Source organism: Crocodylus siamensis, chromosome 15 (assembly GCF_052110815.1).
Source record: "Crocodylus siamensis isolate JL-2025a chromosome 15, ASM5211081v1, whole genome shotgun sequence".
Lineage (NCBI taxonomy): Eukaryota > Metazoa > Chordata > Crocodylia > Crocodylidae > Crocodylus > Crocodylus siamensis.
Genome location: NC_143409.1, coordinates 53,327,155 through 53,342,122, shown reverse-complemented (window position 1 = coordinate 53,342,122; position 14,968 = coordinate 53,327,155). Strand labels below are relative to the sequence as shown.

The following is a 14,968-nucleotide window of genomic DNA, read 5'->3' as shown; positions in this document are numbered from 1 at the left end:
TTGACGATACAGCTTGGCTAATCGGCCCACTCCGTATGCCGGGAGAAAGATCATGCCAAGACTGTCTTGTGATGAATCCAGTTCTTGTGTCCATCGAACTTTGCCGCTGTGTGGGAAACTAGTAGGACAGGGTGAGGTCCTTTCCACTTCTCTTGGAGGGGCTCATCCTTCCAGGTACGAACAAGCACGAAATCCCCCGGCTGTAACGAGTGGACTGGAGCATCCAGCGGAAGAGGCTGCAAGCTTTTAGTGTACCTATGGAGAGAAGAAAGAACAGCAGACAGAGAGCACATATACCATGACAAAATATTACATCCTATTTCCCGCTCCCCTGCTGGAACCGGCGTCCTGTTCATAGGCCATGCCCTTCCAAACATAATTTCAAAGGGGCTAAGCCCTAATCTTCCCTTGGGGAGGGGGCACGGATACGAAGCAAAGCAAGGGGCAAAGCATCGGGCCATCACAGAGAGGCCTCCTGGCAGATCTTTGATAGATGACGCTTGAGGGTCTGATTTGTACGAGTACTGGGGATCCGGGAGCTCCCCCACTGATGGGGTGAGGGCATGCATATGGGTGTTAGCAGGTCTCGGCGTCCTCAGGGCGGCAGCATTTTTAGCTTCTCTGTCCGCCTGGGTGTTACCCCGGCTACGTCTTGATCCTCTTTCTGATGCGCCTTACAGTGCATTACTGCCACTGCGAGGGAAGTTGAACAGCTTCCAGGAGTCGGAGAATTTGGGGTCCATACTTCACTGGGGAGCCTTGGGCTGTCAGCAGTCCCCTTTGTTTCCATAGGCCAGCACGGGCATGCAGTACTCCAAAAGCATACCTAGAGTCGGTATAGATGTTGACCCGTTTCCCTTTTGACAGTCCTAGCGCCCGGGTCAGGGCCACCAGTTCAGCAAGTTGAGCAGATACTCCAGTGGGCAAACCCTTGGCCTCAACAACATCATAGAGGGTCACAACAGCATAACCTGCCCTCCTTTGCCCTTCTACAACAATGCTACTGCCATCAGTGTACCACTCACAGTCAGCATTCAGAAGTGGCTGATCCTGTAGGTCTGCACGGCTGGAGTACTGTGCATCTATGATGTCTAGACAGTCATGCTCTTGTTCTTCTGTTTCAGGTAAGAGAGTAGCCGGGCTGCGGGAGGGGCAGGGCTGCAGAGTCACTTCAGGGCTCTCCAACAGCTTAGCTTGGTACCGAGCCCCCCGAGCCTGGTGAGCCAGAGACCCCCCTTCGCATCTAGCAGAGCCTGGACCATATGTGGGGTATACACCTGCACGACTCCTCCCAACGTTAACTTTTCAGCTTCCTCAAGTACTGGAGCAGTTGCCGCAACTGCTCGTAAACACGCTGGCCATCCCTTGGCCACTGGATCAAGCTGTTTGGAGAAATAAGCAACGGGACGTTTCCACGCCCCCAACAATTGAGTAAGCACTCCCAGAGCCATCCCTTTTCGTTCATGCACATACAATTGGAAAGGTTTAGAAAGGTCTGGTAACCCCAGGGCGGGGGCTTCCATGAGTTTCCTTTTTAGTATCTTAAATGCCTTGTCGGCTTCTGGAGTCCAATAAAAGGGGTCATGGTCTGCCCCTTTCACACAGTCATATAGTGGTTTTGCCCATAGTCCAAATTCAGGGATCCATATTCTGCAAAAACCTGCCATGCCAAGAAATGCCCTGAGCTGCTTACGGTTGCTTGGGGTGGGAACCTGGCATATAGCCTCCTTTCGCTCACTTGAAAGCTGGCGCTCCCCCTGTCTTATGCGAAATCCCAGGTATCGTACTTCGGGGAGAGCAATTTGAGCTTTATTTCGAGCCACCCAATATCCTCGAAGTCCAATAAAGTTCAGGAGGCTTACCGTGGCGTTAAGGCAGGAGTTTAAATCTATGGCAGCAATTAATAAATTATCCACATATTGTAACAAGAGAACTTCATGCTCATTATTCCACTCCTCCAAGTCTTTAGCTAAGGGCTGGCCAAAAAGGGTAGGAGAGTTCTTAAATCCCTGGGCTAATACTGTCCAACAAAGTTGTTTCTTAACCCTTTTCTGTCCTCCCATTCAAAAGAGAATATCTCCTGGGGGGGGGGGGGGGGGGGGGGGGGGGGGGGTCAACTGGAATCGTAAAGAAAGCGTCTTTCAAATCAAGAACTGAGAAATGAGTATACTGCCCCCCTACGGAGGCCAGCAAGGTATACGGGTTTGGGACGAGGGGATGAATAGTTTTAACCCGTTCGTTAACCGCCCTTAGGTCCTGCACCAGTCGATACGTGCCATCAGGCTTCAGTACAGGCAAGAGAGGAGTGCTCCCGGCCGACTGACACTCTTACAGTATGCCGTACTTTAGGAAACAGTCTATAGTCTCCTGCAGTCCCTCTCTGGCTTCCCTTTGATTGGGTACTGCTTGATTCGTACTGGACCTTTTCCTGGCAGTAGTTGGATATTAATGGGGGTTTGATGTGTAGCCTTTCCAGGGACCCCCTTGCCCACACCAAAGGGTATACCCGGTCTTCCCACTGGTTCCACTCCGGGGGGGCGTTCATGGCCGAGGGTTCAACCGCGAGGGTCATTATCCATGCATTTTCAGGGGGCAATGTGAGGGTTATTTCATCCTGGGTAAAATGCAGTGATGCACCTAATTGACAAAGCAGGTGTCGGCCTAGCAGGGGTGTTGGGCAATCTGGAAGGTAGACCAATTTGTGAGAGAGAGCCCGGTCTCCCAGAGCACATTCTGCAGGAGCACACACTGGGCACCGAGTCTTTTTTCCCGTGGCACTCACCACGGTGAGAGAGTCCGCTACGGGAAGTTGAAGAGGTTGATTTAGAGTGGTCCGTGCTTCCCTGGAGTCTACCAAAAAATCAATTTCTGAATTCCCCACCTGCATTTTTACTCGGGGTCCCGGGGGTGGGGTGGTCCGTTTCCCCGACACCCCTACTCCTGTCCTTCCACTGCCATTACAGGAGTGCAGTCTCTCCCTTTCTCTGGGCAGTCATTCTTCCAGTGTCCCTCTCACTGGCATAAGGCACACCGGTTCCGTCCCAGGCGTCTTTCTTGTGGGCCAGGCGCCCGCGCCCACAACCCCTTATACCTCTGCCTCTCCCACCCTCTTGTGGCCTTTCTCTGACTCCAGCCTGTACTGCTGCTACTAGCATTCGAACTTGTCTCTTGTCCTTTTCTTCTTCTCTGAGAGTATACGCCCTGTTTGCAGTTTCCAGGATTTGTGCTACAGACATACCCATTAAGTCTTCCTTCTTTTGTAACTTCCTCTTTATATCAGGGGCTGCACGGCTGGTAAAAATACCCTTTATAATCGCCTCCGTCGCCTGATCATCAGGGTCTGCATTGGTATTTTGCCAAATGGCATCTCGGATGCGCTGTAGGAATGCAACGGGACTTTCCTTCAGCTCCTATACTATTTCATACGGCCCAATTATTATGTCGGACAGCCGAGTGCCTGAGCCCATAAATAAGCAGTTCTTTGTAAGAGGTAAGACGGGTATGATTCACAGGATTGTTAGGGTCCCATCTAGGGTCTGCTAGGGGAACCACATCTGCCGGAACAGGAACATTGATGGGATCCCTTTCATCCCTCCACTGTGCTTCTTCTCTTGCTTTGGAAATAAATTGATTCTGTTCTACTTCAGATAACAAGGTTCACATAAGGATATTACAATCGTCCCAATCAGGCTTGTGACTACCTGAACATCCCTCAAAGACAGAGATAAACTTACTCGGGCTAGTTGAAAATTCTCCAGCCTGTGCTTTAAAAGCTGCCAGGTCCACCGAGTTAAAAGGTACATGGGTGTATACTTGCATGGTCTGGGCTGCACGCCCATCTGCCCCAGGCCGGGCTATTACAGTTTCAGTAAGTAAAGGATAAAATCCCACTGAGGGAGGGATCTCTGGGACTGGGAGCATCTGATCTTTATATGGTGGAGGTGTTAAAGCCGAAGGGGACGCCGACTCTGGCATTACAGTAATGGCGGGGGGAATGCTGAGACTCAACACTGACAACTACCGAGCCTGTCGGAGTCAAATTACACTTCTGCAAAATATCTGTCTTATTTTGTAAAGCCATAAACGATTGTGCATACAAATGTTCATTCCACTTACCTGTCCGCTGACAAAACAGGAGTAATTGGAGGATTGTATTGTAGTTAATTGACCCTTCCGGAGGCCACCTTTCCTGATCCTCCAGTTGATATTGAGGCCATTCCACTGTACAGAACCTTTTAAGATCATTTTTAGTCATTAGATCTGACTTAAACAGTTTCCAATTAGTCAGAATGCATTCTAAGGGTGTACACTGTGCCCTGCCAACCGTGCTCTGTCCCTGCCCATACTCCAAGGAGACACTGGGCGTCCCCAGGTCTTAACAGACAATGCTCAGACTGCTGAGCTATCCTACCTTATCTGAGGGACTGGTTTCACACCGTCGCCCACTATCGCTTCTCCACTATTAGAGCGCGTTGCACCGTTGTGCCCTCCGGGGTCGATCAAACCACGTCTCTGCCGAGGCCCCCAATGAAACCACCGGTGCGCGCTGGGCGTCGGTTGTTGCCGCAAGTCGTCGACCCCAGGAGGGATCCGGGCAAGGCGAAATGTTAGCCTCGAGCCCCACGTTGGGCACCAAAACTGTTGCCGGCACAAGGTGCCCGAGGGAGGCAACAATTGGGTTTGTTACCCGGTGTGCGTCGCGCCAAATAAACACACTGGGGGAGAAGCAGACAGAGTTTATTTGAGCTCAAGTAAAAGGCACAGGGAGACTGTATGGGCTCAAATCCTGCACACCTAACCCTGCAACAGCGGGATCTTTATACCCCGGTCAGTTCCCCTGTCAATGATTTTCCAGCAGCTGGCCCCGCCTCTCCCTTTCTCTCTCCTCCTTTCTCTCTCCGAGCGGTGCCCTTGCATGCCACAGATAACAGTTTTAGCTCGCCTGCTTTCCAGAAGGACAGGAGATTGCAGGCGCCAAAGAAAGGGTTACAAAGGTTGGGCAAGGGGGGGTTTTGGCTCTTCTGAGCCTGGAGCAGAAGGACTTCCTCGACACTCATGGTCTTCCATCCCTCTGAGTTACCCAGGGTTATGCCCAGTGACACCAACAGAATCAATCCCCCATTTATAACATTGTTTCTTATGAGAAAACTGGTTCCGAGTTACAACGTTTCGACTTAAGATGCAGTTTTCAGGAACCAGTTGTGTCGTTTGAATACAGGACATGGTGTGGCGCTGGTACACTATGGAGCCAGCCGTGCGTGTCCCTCCCGGGCACTACTGTAGCACTGCAATGAATATTCATGATGGGGAAACGGAAATAAACATCACCCATCCCATGCTGGTCTCATTAACATGAAGCCACGCATTTTGCATACATGGACACTTGCGTGTGTACATACCTACAGATACACACACACAAATACACATGTATAGACACATGCACAGATTCATGCACATGTACACGTGCACAGACACATATGCACACATCCATGTGTATACACAGGCACACACTTGTCCATACACCCACGCACATATGTCTATACGCAGGCATGTGCATATGTGTCTATGCATAACCTACGCACAGAGCACTACACACGTTTACACGCACGTAACACACCCGCAATTATGCAAAGCACATATTTGCATAGAGAGCGTGTTTCTGTACATAGCTCCAGCACACGCGGGACAGGGGTGTGCACACGCGCGCGCGCGCACCGGGACTGCTAAGACGGGACACCGACGGCCCCCCCGGGTGCTAATCAGCTACAGATGAGAGAGCAACTAACCGGCCGCGGGACTCCTGCCCCAGCTGCCCCGCCCCTGCCAGGAGCACGGGGCGGAGCACGAGGCCCCGCCCCCGCCCGGCCCCGCCCCCGGGGCGTTGCTCACAGGCGCTTCCGGGACGGGGGAGGCCGCTCGCGCCCGCGCCCCGGCCCCGCGGCGCCATGCGGCGGTGGCTGCTGCCCGGGCTGTGCCCGGTGAGTGCCGCGGGGGGCGGGGCGTGGCGCGGCGCGGGGGGCGGGGCCGCCTCGTTTGCACGCACGGATCCGCCATGCCAGTGTTGCGCTGCGCCTGGAGTTGCATTATGCATATGAGATGCAAATGAGGCAACTCGCAGCCGGGAGGGGGGAGGTTTCCCTCGCCCGCCGGCCCGAGCTCATTTGCATGGATGCGAGCAGAGAGGCTCTACCGGGGGGGGGGGGGCTGCAAACTGGTTGGGGGCGGGGCGAAGAGCGGAGCTGCACGTGTTGACCTGCACGCAGCTTACCCGCCGCGCATGCGTAGGGTCTCCCCGCCCTTGCAGCGCCGGGCCCGGCCGCGGGGGGCTGTGGGGTCAGGGTGGGGGCGGGGCTAGGCCTGGGGGCAGGGCGGGACTACGGGGGGGCTGGGGGAGGGGGCAGGAGATAAGGGTGGGGGAGGGGCTAGGCCTGGGGGCAGGAGTAGAGGGGCAGGGCTAGAGGGACTGAGGGCGGAGTTAGGGGTGGGGGTGTGGGCAGGGGCTGCAGGTATAGCCAGGAGCCTGGGAGGGTGCCCAGGGGGGTTGTGGGTGGGGCTGGGGGCGGGGCTGAGAGGGTCTGTATCCTGACCCCTTTCTCCCTCTTCCCCCAGGGCACCCCCTTGCGCCGGGCACTGGCAGCGGCCCCCCCCAGACCATGCCAGCCAGTGCCACCACTGGGACAGACGCTGGGCCGGTACCTGCGGGCGCTGGAGGGGCTGCTGGAGCCGCCCGAGCTGGAGGAGACGCGGGGACTTGTGGCCAACTTCATGGCCCCGGGGGCCGAGGGGCCACGACTGCAGGCCCAGCTGGAGTGCCGTGCCAGCCGCATGAGCAATTGGGTGCGCCGGGGACCCAGGCGTCCGGCGTAGTTGGGGGGATCTAGAAGTTTGTGGGGCCATGAGGGTGACTCGAGTCCGGGGGGCCCGCAAGGGGTGGCAGGGTTGGAGGGGAGGAATCCGGGCATCTGGGGACTTGGGGGTGGACACAGGAGTCCGGGGGGTGTGGGGTGGGAGCCAGGTATCCAAGAGGGGTGGGGACGTGGAGACCCAGGAGTTTAGGGGCAAGAGGTACTGATGGCGGAGGGGGACCCAGGTGTGGAGTGGGGGTAAGGAGGGTCTGGGGGGGACCCAGCAGTTTGGGAAGGGGCTGGGAGGGCATCCAAGCGGTGTCCAGTGTAGAGGGAGGGGGCTGCTTCAGGTCTGGTCTCAGCCCCCAACCCTGTTGTCTCCCCCGTGGCAGCTGTCAGAGTGGTGGGTGCAGAGCTCCTTCTTGGAAGCCCGTTTGCCCCTGCCTGTGCACTCGAACCCGGCACTCGTCTTGCCCAAGCAGGACTATGGTGACTGGCACGGGCAGCTCAGGTGGGTTGTGGGTCGGGAGTGAGGGGCACCAGTGGTGTTGGTGGGGTGGGGGCGAGGGGCACTGTGTATGGTGGGGGCTGCAGGTCGGGAGCAAGAGGCACTGCCTGGGCTGGGGCAGGGGGCTGCGGGTCGGGAGTGAGGGGTACGGCCAGGCTGTGACCACCCCCCCCCCAATCAGGTTTGCAGCCAAGCTTATCGCCGGGGTCCTGGATTTCAAGGCCAAGATTGACTAGTGAGTGTCTGACCCCAGAGGGCAGGGTAGGTGTGGCATTTGGGAGCCCAGGGGATGCTGGGTTGTGTGGGGAGGCTGTGGGAGGGGCAGAGGGATTCTGGGAGATGATGGGGGGGCTAGTGTGGCGGGGTCCAGAGTGGTTCTGGGTAGTGGGACACCCAGGGGGATTCTGCATAGTGGGAAGGCCCAGGAGGATTGTGGGTGCCAGGGAGTCTGTGGGGGCTCAGGGTATTGTGGGTAGCTCCCTGACCCATTCCCCCACCCCAGTGGTGTGCTGCTGGCAGAGTACCAGGGCGGGCACCCACTCTGCATGGCGCAGTATGGGCGCGTCTTCGGTGCCTGCCGTGTGCCGGGGCCCAAGCACGATGGGCTGCTGCTGCCCCCCCTGGGGCGCCGGCCCCCAACCCACATCACCGTCGTGCGCAACTTCCAGGTACCCCCACTCGGGGGAATGGGGGGAAGGAGACTGAAGGGGGAGGGGGCTGTGGGGTGATGCAAAAGATTCTGGGTACTGCGGGGGGCTGAGAGACCAGAGGGATTCTGGGTAGTTGCGTGGGGGCATAACCCAGAGGCTTCTGAGTAGTAGGGAGGCCCAGGGGGATTGTGGGTTGTGGGGGCTGTGAGGGTGCCCAGGCGTATTCTGGGTAGTAGGGGGGCTCTGGTTGCCAACTGGCGGGAGGGCCGCACCCAGAGACTGGTGGTGGACAGGTCATTTTTATCCTGGAGGGACGTGGGCAATGGGGTCCCCCAGGGCTCGGTCCTCGGGCCCGCAGTGTTCAACATCTTCATCAGTGACTTGGACGAGGGGGTAAAAAGCACCTGTTCAAATTTGCTGATGACACTAAGATGTGGGCACACTAGAAGGCAGCAATAGGCTACAGTTGGACCTAGACAGGTTACAAGGGTGGGTGGTTGAGAACAGGATGGGACTCAACACCGACAAGTGGAGAGTGGTGCACCTGGGGATGAAGAACCAGCACCATACCTACTGGCTGGGGAACTCCCCTCTTGTCAGCACAGAGGCGGAAAGGGATCTGGGGGTCATCGTTGACTCCAAGCTGAACATGGGCGGCAGTGTGGGGACGCAGTCAGGAAGGCCAACCGCACCTGGTCATGCATCCACAGATGCATCTCGAGCAGGTCCAAGGAGGTGATCCTCCCCCTCTATGCGGCACTGGTCAGGCCGCAGCTGGAGTCCTGCGTCCAGTTCTGGGCGCCGCACTTCAGGAGGGATGTGGACAGCATGGAGAGGGTCCAGAGGAGGCCACTTGCGTGATCAGGGGACAACAGGGAAGGCCTTATGAGGAGAGGCAACAGGACCTGAACCTGTTCAGCCTCCACAAGAGAAGGCTGAGGGGGATCTAGTGGCCTGTTACAAACTAGTCAGAGGGGATCAGCAGGCATTGGGGGAGTCCCTGTTCCCCCGAGCACTGCCATGAGTGACCAGGAATAACGGTCACAAGCTGGCAGAGGGTAGGTTTAGGCTAGATATCAGGAGGCGCGACTTCACCGTCAGGGCAGCTAGGGTCTGGAACCAACTTCCAAGAGAAGTGGTGCTGGCTCCTACCCTGGGGGCTATAAGAAGAGGCTGGATGAACACCTTGCTTGGGTCGTTTGACGCCAGTACTCTTTCCTGCCATGGCGGGGGGTCGAACTAGATGATCTGCTCAGGTCCCTTCCGACCCTAGAAATTATGAAACTATGGAATGACCCAAAAGATTCTGGGTATTAGGGGGGCCCAGGGAAATTCTGGGTAGCAGGGGGCACTGGGGTGACCTAGAGGTTTCTGGGTACGAGGACGGCCCACATGGATTCTGTGTATTAGGCTCTGGGGTGACCCAGAGGCTTCTGGGTAGGAGAGAGGCCCAGGATGGCCCTGGGTAGTGATGGGGGCTGTGAGGGGTGTCCTGAGGCACTCTGGGTAGTAGGGGAGACCCAGGGGAATCTTGGGTAGCAGTGGGGGATGTGGGGATGTCCAAGGGCATTTTGGGTAGTGGGCACCCCTGGCGTGACCCAGAGGATTCTGGGTACTAGGGGGATCCAAGAGCATTTTGGGTAGTAAGTGGCTCTTGGGTGACCCAGAGGATTCTGGGTAATAGAGGGGCCCATGTGGATTCTGGGTATTAGTCTCTGGTTGATCTACATGCTTCTGGGTAGGAGGGAGGGCCAGGGTTGTTCTGGGTAGTGGGGGGTGCTGTGAAGGGGCCCAGGGGAATTGGGTGGTGGTGGGCGATGCCCAAGGGCATTCTGGGTAGTGGGAGGATTTGGCATGGTCCAGAGGTGTCTGGGTAGCGGAGGTCCCACCTGCTCCTATCCCCAGTTCTTCGAGGTGGAGGTGTACAACAGCGACGGGACGCCGCTGACCGTGGACCAGCTCCACGTGCAGCTCCAGCATGTCCGGGCACAGTCTTGGAAGACGGACAAGGAGCCACTGGGACTGCTGACCAGCGACCACCGCCACACATGGGGCATGGCCTACACCACCCTCATGCGAGGTACCCTGCCCCCCAGGGAGGGACTTCCTGTTGTGGGGTGAGCAGGGCAGAGGGACTTCCTGTTTTGGGTTGCTCTGGGGGGAGGGCCTTCCTGTTTTGGGGGTGCCCATGGAGGTGGGACTTACTATATTGGGGTAAGCTGGGGAGGAGGGACATCCTTTTGTGGGGTGATCAACTTTCCGTTTTGAGATGTGTAGGGGAGGTGAGACATTATTTTGTGGGGTTTGCTGGTGGGGAGGGACTTCCTGCTAAAGGTTGCACAAGGGGAGAAGGGGATTCCTCTTGTGGGATAATCTTGAGGCCAGGATGTCCTGTCCTGGGATGTGTGAAGAGGAGGGACTTCCTGTTTTGGGATGCACAGGGGAGGGGCTTCCTTGTTTTGCATATGCAAGGCAGGATGAACTTCCTGTTGTGTTGTGTGTTGGGGGAGGGACTTCCTGTCGCAGAATGTTCTGGGGGGTGGGATTGCCTGCTGAGGGTTGCATAGGGAGAGAAATAGCTTCCTGTCGTAGGATACGCAGAAAGGGGAGGGACTTCCTGTAATGCAGTGTGCAAGGGGCTGGGACTTTCTGTTCTGGGGGGGTCACCTTGGGCACAACTTCCCATAATGCAATTTGCAAGGAGTTGGACTTCCTGCTCTGCACTTTGGTGGGGGAGGGACTTTGTGCTCAGCCATTGGGAATGCCCTGGCCGTCTGCCTCCAAGGTCAAGAGGAGCTTGTGGGGGAGGGGGGCTGTGGCATGACCCTGTCCCTGCCCCGCTCCCAGACCGGCTGAACCGGGAGTCGGTGCAGTGCATCCAGCGCAGCCTCTTCACTGTGTGCCTGGACGCGCCCGTGCTGAAGGTGTCGGATGAGCGGTTCCCCGCCCGCGTGGCCACCCAGATGCTCCATGGTGGTGGCAGCTGGTCCAACAGTGGCAACCGCTGGTTCGACAAGGCCCTGCAGGTGAGGTGGGGCCAGCAGGGGTGGGACTTCCTGCTCAGTGGAGGCAAGACTTCCTGTCTGGGAAGGTGGGATTTCTTGTCTTGGAGGGCAGAAAGATGGACTTCCTGTTCTGGAGGCCAGACCTTGCTGTTTTGGGCTATGGAAAGGCGGGACTTCTTGTTTTGGGGACAGGGACTTCCTGTCTTCAGATGAAGGAAGGTGGGGCTTCCCACCTTGTGAGGGCTGAAGCTTCCTATCTTGGAATGTGGAACGGTGGGACTTCCCATGGGATAAGGGAGACTTAACGCTTTGGGAGTGGGTAGGGGTGGCGGGACTTCCTGTTTTGCAAGAAATGGAAAAACTTCCTGTTTTACACCTTCTTCCCTCTGCCCCCCATTCTCTTGCCCCCAGTTCATCGTGGGAGAGGACGGCGTGTGCGGCGTGGTGTACGAACAGGCTGTGGTGGATGGGCAGCCTGTCGCCACCATTGTTGACCATGCCCTTGAGTACTGGTATGGGCATTTCCTGTTTGGGGGGGAAGTAGACAGCACTTCCTGTTTAGTTGGGTAGGGGAAAGGGGTGGGATTTACCCCCACGGGGGCAGAAGGCAATGTGGCTTCCTTGTTTGCTGAGGCAGTGGGGTAGGAGAACAGCTGGACTTCCTATTGCGGGGGCGGGGCTTCCTGCTTCTGGGGTGGGAGGGGAAAGGGGTGGGACTTCTGGGGGAAGACTGTCAGGTCTCCTCTTCTGTGGCACAAGACTTCCTGTTTGGGGTTGGGACATCTTTTCAGGGACCAACGGGGGTGGCCTTGGCTTGCGGGGGGGCGGGGGGTCAGGCTGCCTGCTCTCATCCTCCCCTGTCTCCCCTCACCCACAGCAAGAACCCCGACATGCGCCGCGCTCCCATGATGCCCCTGCCCCTCCCCCGCAAGCTCTACTTCTACATCTCCCCCAAGATCAAGCAGGACATCGAGAGGGCCAAGTGTAACCTTGACATGTGCGGAGGGGCTGCGGGTCGGGAGTGAGGGGTGCTGGGAGGGCAGGGGCTGCGGGTCGGGAGTGAGGGGTGCTGGGAGGGCAGGGGCTGCGGGTCGGGAGTGAGGGGTGCTGGCAGGGGTCTCTCACCCCCCTGCCCCCGTGCAGCCTGATCACAGACCTGGACATCAGCTGCTTCATGTTTGAGGGCTTTGGCCGGGACTTGCTGAAGGCGCGGGGGCTGCGTCCTGACTCTGTGATGCAGGTGGCACTGCAGCTGGCGTATTACAGGTGGGGGGGTTTCAGAGGGGGCTGGGCTGGGCGGGTCATGGGGGGGTCTTTGTGAGGGCTAGGGGAGATCCTGGGGAGTTGTGGGGGGGCTGGGGAGACCTGGGGAGGAGATTGAGAGGAGTCTGTTGGGACAAGGGAAGACCAGAGGGGTGGGGAAGGGTTATGGGGGGCTTACAGGGGAGCCCTGGGGGAGTCCATGAGGTGCTTTGTGGGACTGGCAGAGTCTCCTAGGGGTTTGCAGGGTGCTGGGGGGTTGTGAGGTTCCCTAGGGTGGGGGGGAGACCCTGGGCTGTCTGGGGGGGTATATTAGGAGGACTCTAGAGGCTGGGGGGTGGTTTCAGGCCCCCCTCACCTCTGCCTCCCCCCCCAGTGCACATGGCTCACTCTGCACCACCTGCGAGCTGGCTTCACTTCGCCGCTTCCACCTGGGCCGCATGGACTTGGTGAGGCCGCCGGCCGCCCCCTGCCTTGCGCTGGCCCTCGCCCTTGACGCACCCCACAGCTCGGTATGGCCCCGGGGCCCAGCACTGGGGAAGACCCCAGATCCCCTCTAGCCAGTGGACGGTAGACCCCCTGCCCCCATGGCCAGAAACCCTCCTTGAAACTTTGCCCAATGGCCGAAACCTCCCCCCCCCCGGGATCCCCCTATGGCTAAAGACCCCTCCATGCCCCGAAACCACCCCATGACTGGGGAATACCTTTGAGTCCTCCATAGCCATAGATGCCTCCCTTTCCCGATCCCCTTATAGCCAGTGACACCCTTCATAGCCAGGGAACCCCTGTGGGACCCCACCCCATGGCTGGGACCCCCAGAAGCCCCCAACACCACCCTCCCGTCCTCTCCCTCTAGGACGAGGACCTCCTGGCTTTGCTCCGGGAGGCTGTGCAGAGCCAGAGTGACCGCACTGACCAGGTGAGACGCTGCCTACCCCTCCACTTTCGGGCTGGGACCCAGATGTTTGGGGGAGGGAGCCGAAGGTGACAGGACCCAGGTGTCCAGGGCTGGGGCAGGTGGCAGGCGGGCAGGGAGGGCACCCAGCACAGGCCCCTGACTCCACCTGACACAGGCCCCCCCCACTGGCCCCTGACTCCTGCTCCCAGCTGGCGGGGCTGCACCCCCTGAGACTTCTGGGATCCCTGGAATTTCTCACGCTCCACAGGCCTGGTTGGGGGGTGAACCCCTCAGGCCTCCCTGGCACCCCCACAGCAGGGCAGGGGCTGGCAGGATGGGCAGCAAGGAACCCAGGTGTCTGGGCCATGTGCAGGTGCTGGCAGGGCAGGGCGTGGACGGGCATCTGCTGGGACTGCGGTTGGCGGCTATTGCAGACGGGCAGCACCTGCCTGAGCTCTTCATGGACCCGGCGTTTGCCCTGGCCACACACTGGCGCCTGCTGACGGGACAGGTACCTTCCCCGCCCCCTGATGGGGGGCTCTTGATGGAGTCTTGCAGAGGGGCTCTGGGAGTGGAGGCCTTCTGGGGCAGGGGGTACTGGGATTGGAGGGGTTGGGGGAGGGGAACCAAGGAGGTCTTCAGGGACTCTGTGGGGGCAGCCTGTGGGGATTCAGGGAGTCTCTCAGGGGAGGAGAGGTCTTGGGGGAGTCTCAGTGTTGTGGGATACTTGGGGGGCTGGGGGCTTCAGGTTGTGGGGAGGGCTCTTCGCATTGAGGTGTTCTGGTGGCAGGGGTCTTGGGAGGTCCCTCGGGGGGGCTCTGGAGGGGTCCCAGGGTTGAGGGCATCAGGGACACGGGTCTCGGGGGTGGGGGTTGCTGGGGGGTTCAGGGGTCATTGGGGGGTGTTCAGGGGTCTGGGGGGGTGTTGGGGGGGGTCCTGGGACCTGTGGGGGTGGGGATGCTGCCCCCCTGACCCCATGCTGCCCCCAGGTGCGGTCGCGGGCAGCGGAGCTGCTAGTGCGGGGCCCGGCAGTGCCCGATGGCTATGCTGTCTGCTACGACCTCTGCGGGGGCCTCGTGCGCGGGGCCATCACTGCCGCCGACTGCTGCCGCCAGACGTCTGCACTGCTCCTGCACCGCACCCTGCAGGCCACGCTGGCCCGCCTGGCCTGTCTCCTTGGCCTGCCTGGGCCCCTCCCACCCGCCCCTGACCCCTGACTCCCTGTGCCCCGGCTGGCAGGGCCGGACCCCTGAGACTTCTCGGACCCCCAGAATCTCCCACACTCCACAGGCCTGGCCAGGGAGGTGGAGCCCCCCAGGCCTCCCCGACACCCCCACACACTTCGGGGGCCTAGCAGGGGCTGCTCCTCGGCTGCCTGTGTCCCTCCGGGCCTTGCTGGGGGTGCCCCAATCACCCTGTGACTCTTCCCCCACCCCCCTCGACCTCCTGAAACCCTCCAGCCCCCTCCCCTCTCCTCAGGCCCGGCAGGGGGTGTCCCAGCAGCCCCGAGGACCCCCCCCTCACCTCCCTGCAGCCCCCCACACATGCCAAGGTCAAGCAGGGGGTGCTCACCCACCTCCAAAGAGACCCCCCGGTGGGGCAGAGGGCACTAAGACTCCTCCACACTCCCAAACTCCTCTGGTGGGGTCCTGCCCGCCTGCCAGCTCTGGTGCTATGTTAGTGTCAGTGGACCAATAAATAGACCCTGGATTTGCAAGGTGCAGATGTTGACTCTGATTTGGGGGCGGGGGTCTTGGGGTGTGACCCCCCTCCCCTGGGGCAGCATAACGCTTCCTACGGGC

The 14,968-nt window shown here is 59.1% G+C and overlaps 1 protein-coding gene and 1 long non-coding RNA gene across 2 annotated transcripts; one reads left to right on the top strand and one right to left on the bottom strand.

Annotated features, from left to right (window-relative positions):
• Positions 1 to 129: 129 nt before the first annotated feature.
• On the bottom strand, positions 130 to 5,915 carry LOC149852871 (uncharacterized). Its single transcript, XR_016439237.1, has 3 exons — positions 5,787 to 5,915; positions 4,117 to 4,232; positions 130 to 255 (listed from the first exon to the last, which is right to left on the bottom strand). It is a non-coding gene; the product is annotated as an uncharacterized LOC149852871 (long non-coding RNA).
• On the top strand, positions 5,835 to 14,883 carry LOC149852870 (carnitine O-acetyltransferase-like). Its single transcript, XM_090028176.1, has 14 exons — positions 5,835 to 5,978; positions 6,610 to 6,837; positions 7,238 to 7,356; positions 7,535 to 7,588; positions 7,856 to 8,021; positions 9,909 to 10,083; positions 10,851 to 11,029; positions 11,420 to 11,520; positions 11,886 to 12,005; positions 12,152 to 12,274; positions 12,645 to 12,780; positions 13,125 to 13,187; positions 13,540 to 13,677; positions 14,156 to 14,883. The coding sequence occupies exons 1-14, from the start codon at positions 5,946 to 5,948 to the stop codon at positions 14,381 to 14,383; spliced, it is 1,863 nt and encodes a 620-aa protein (XP_089884302.1). The 5' UTR covers positions 5,835 to 5,945; the 3' UTR covers positions 14,384 to 14,883.
• Positions 14,884 to 14,968: the final 85 nt, after the last annotated feature.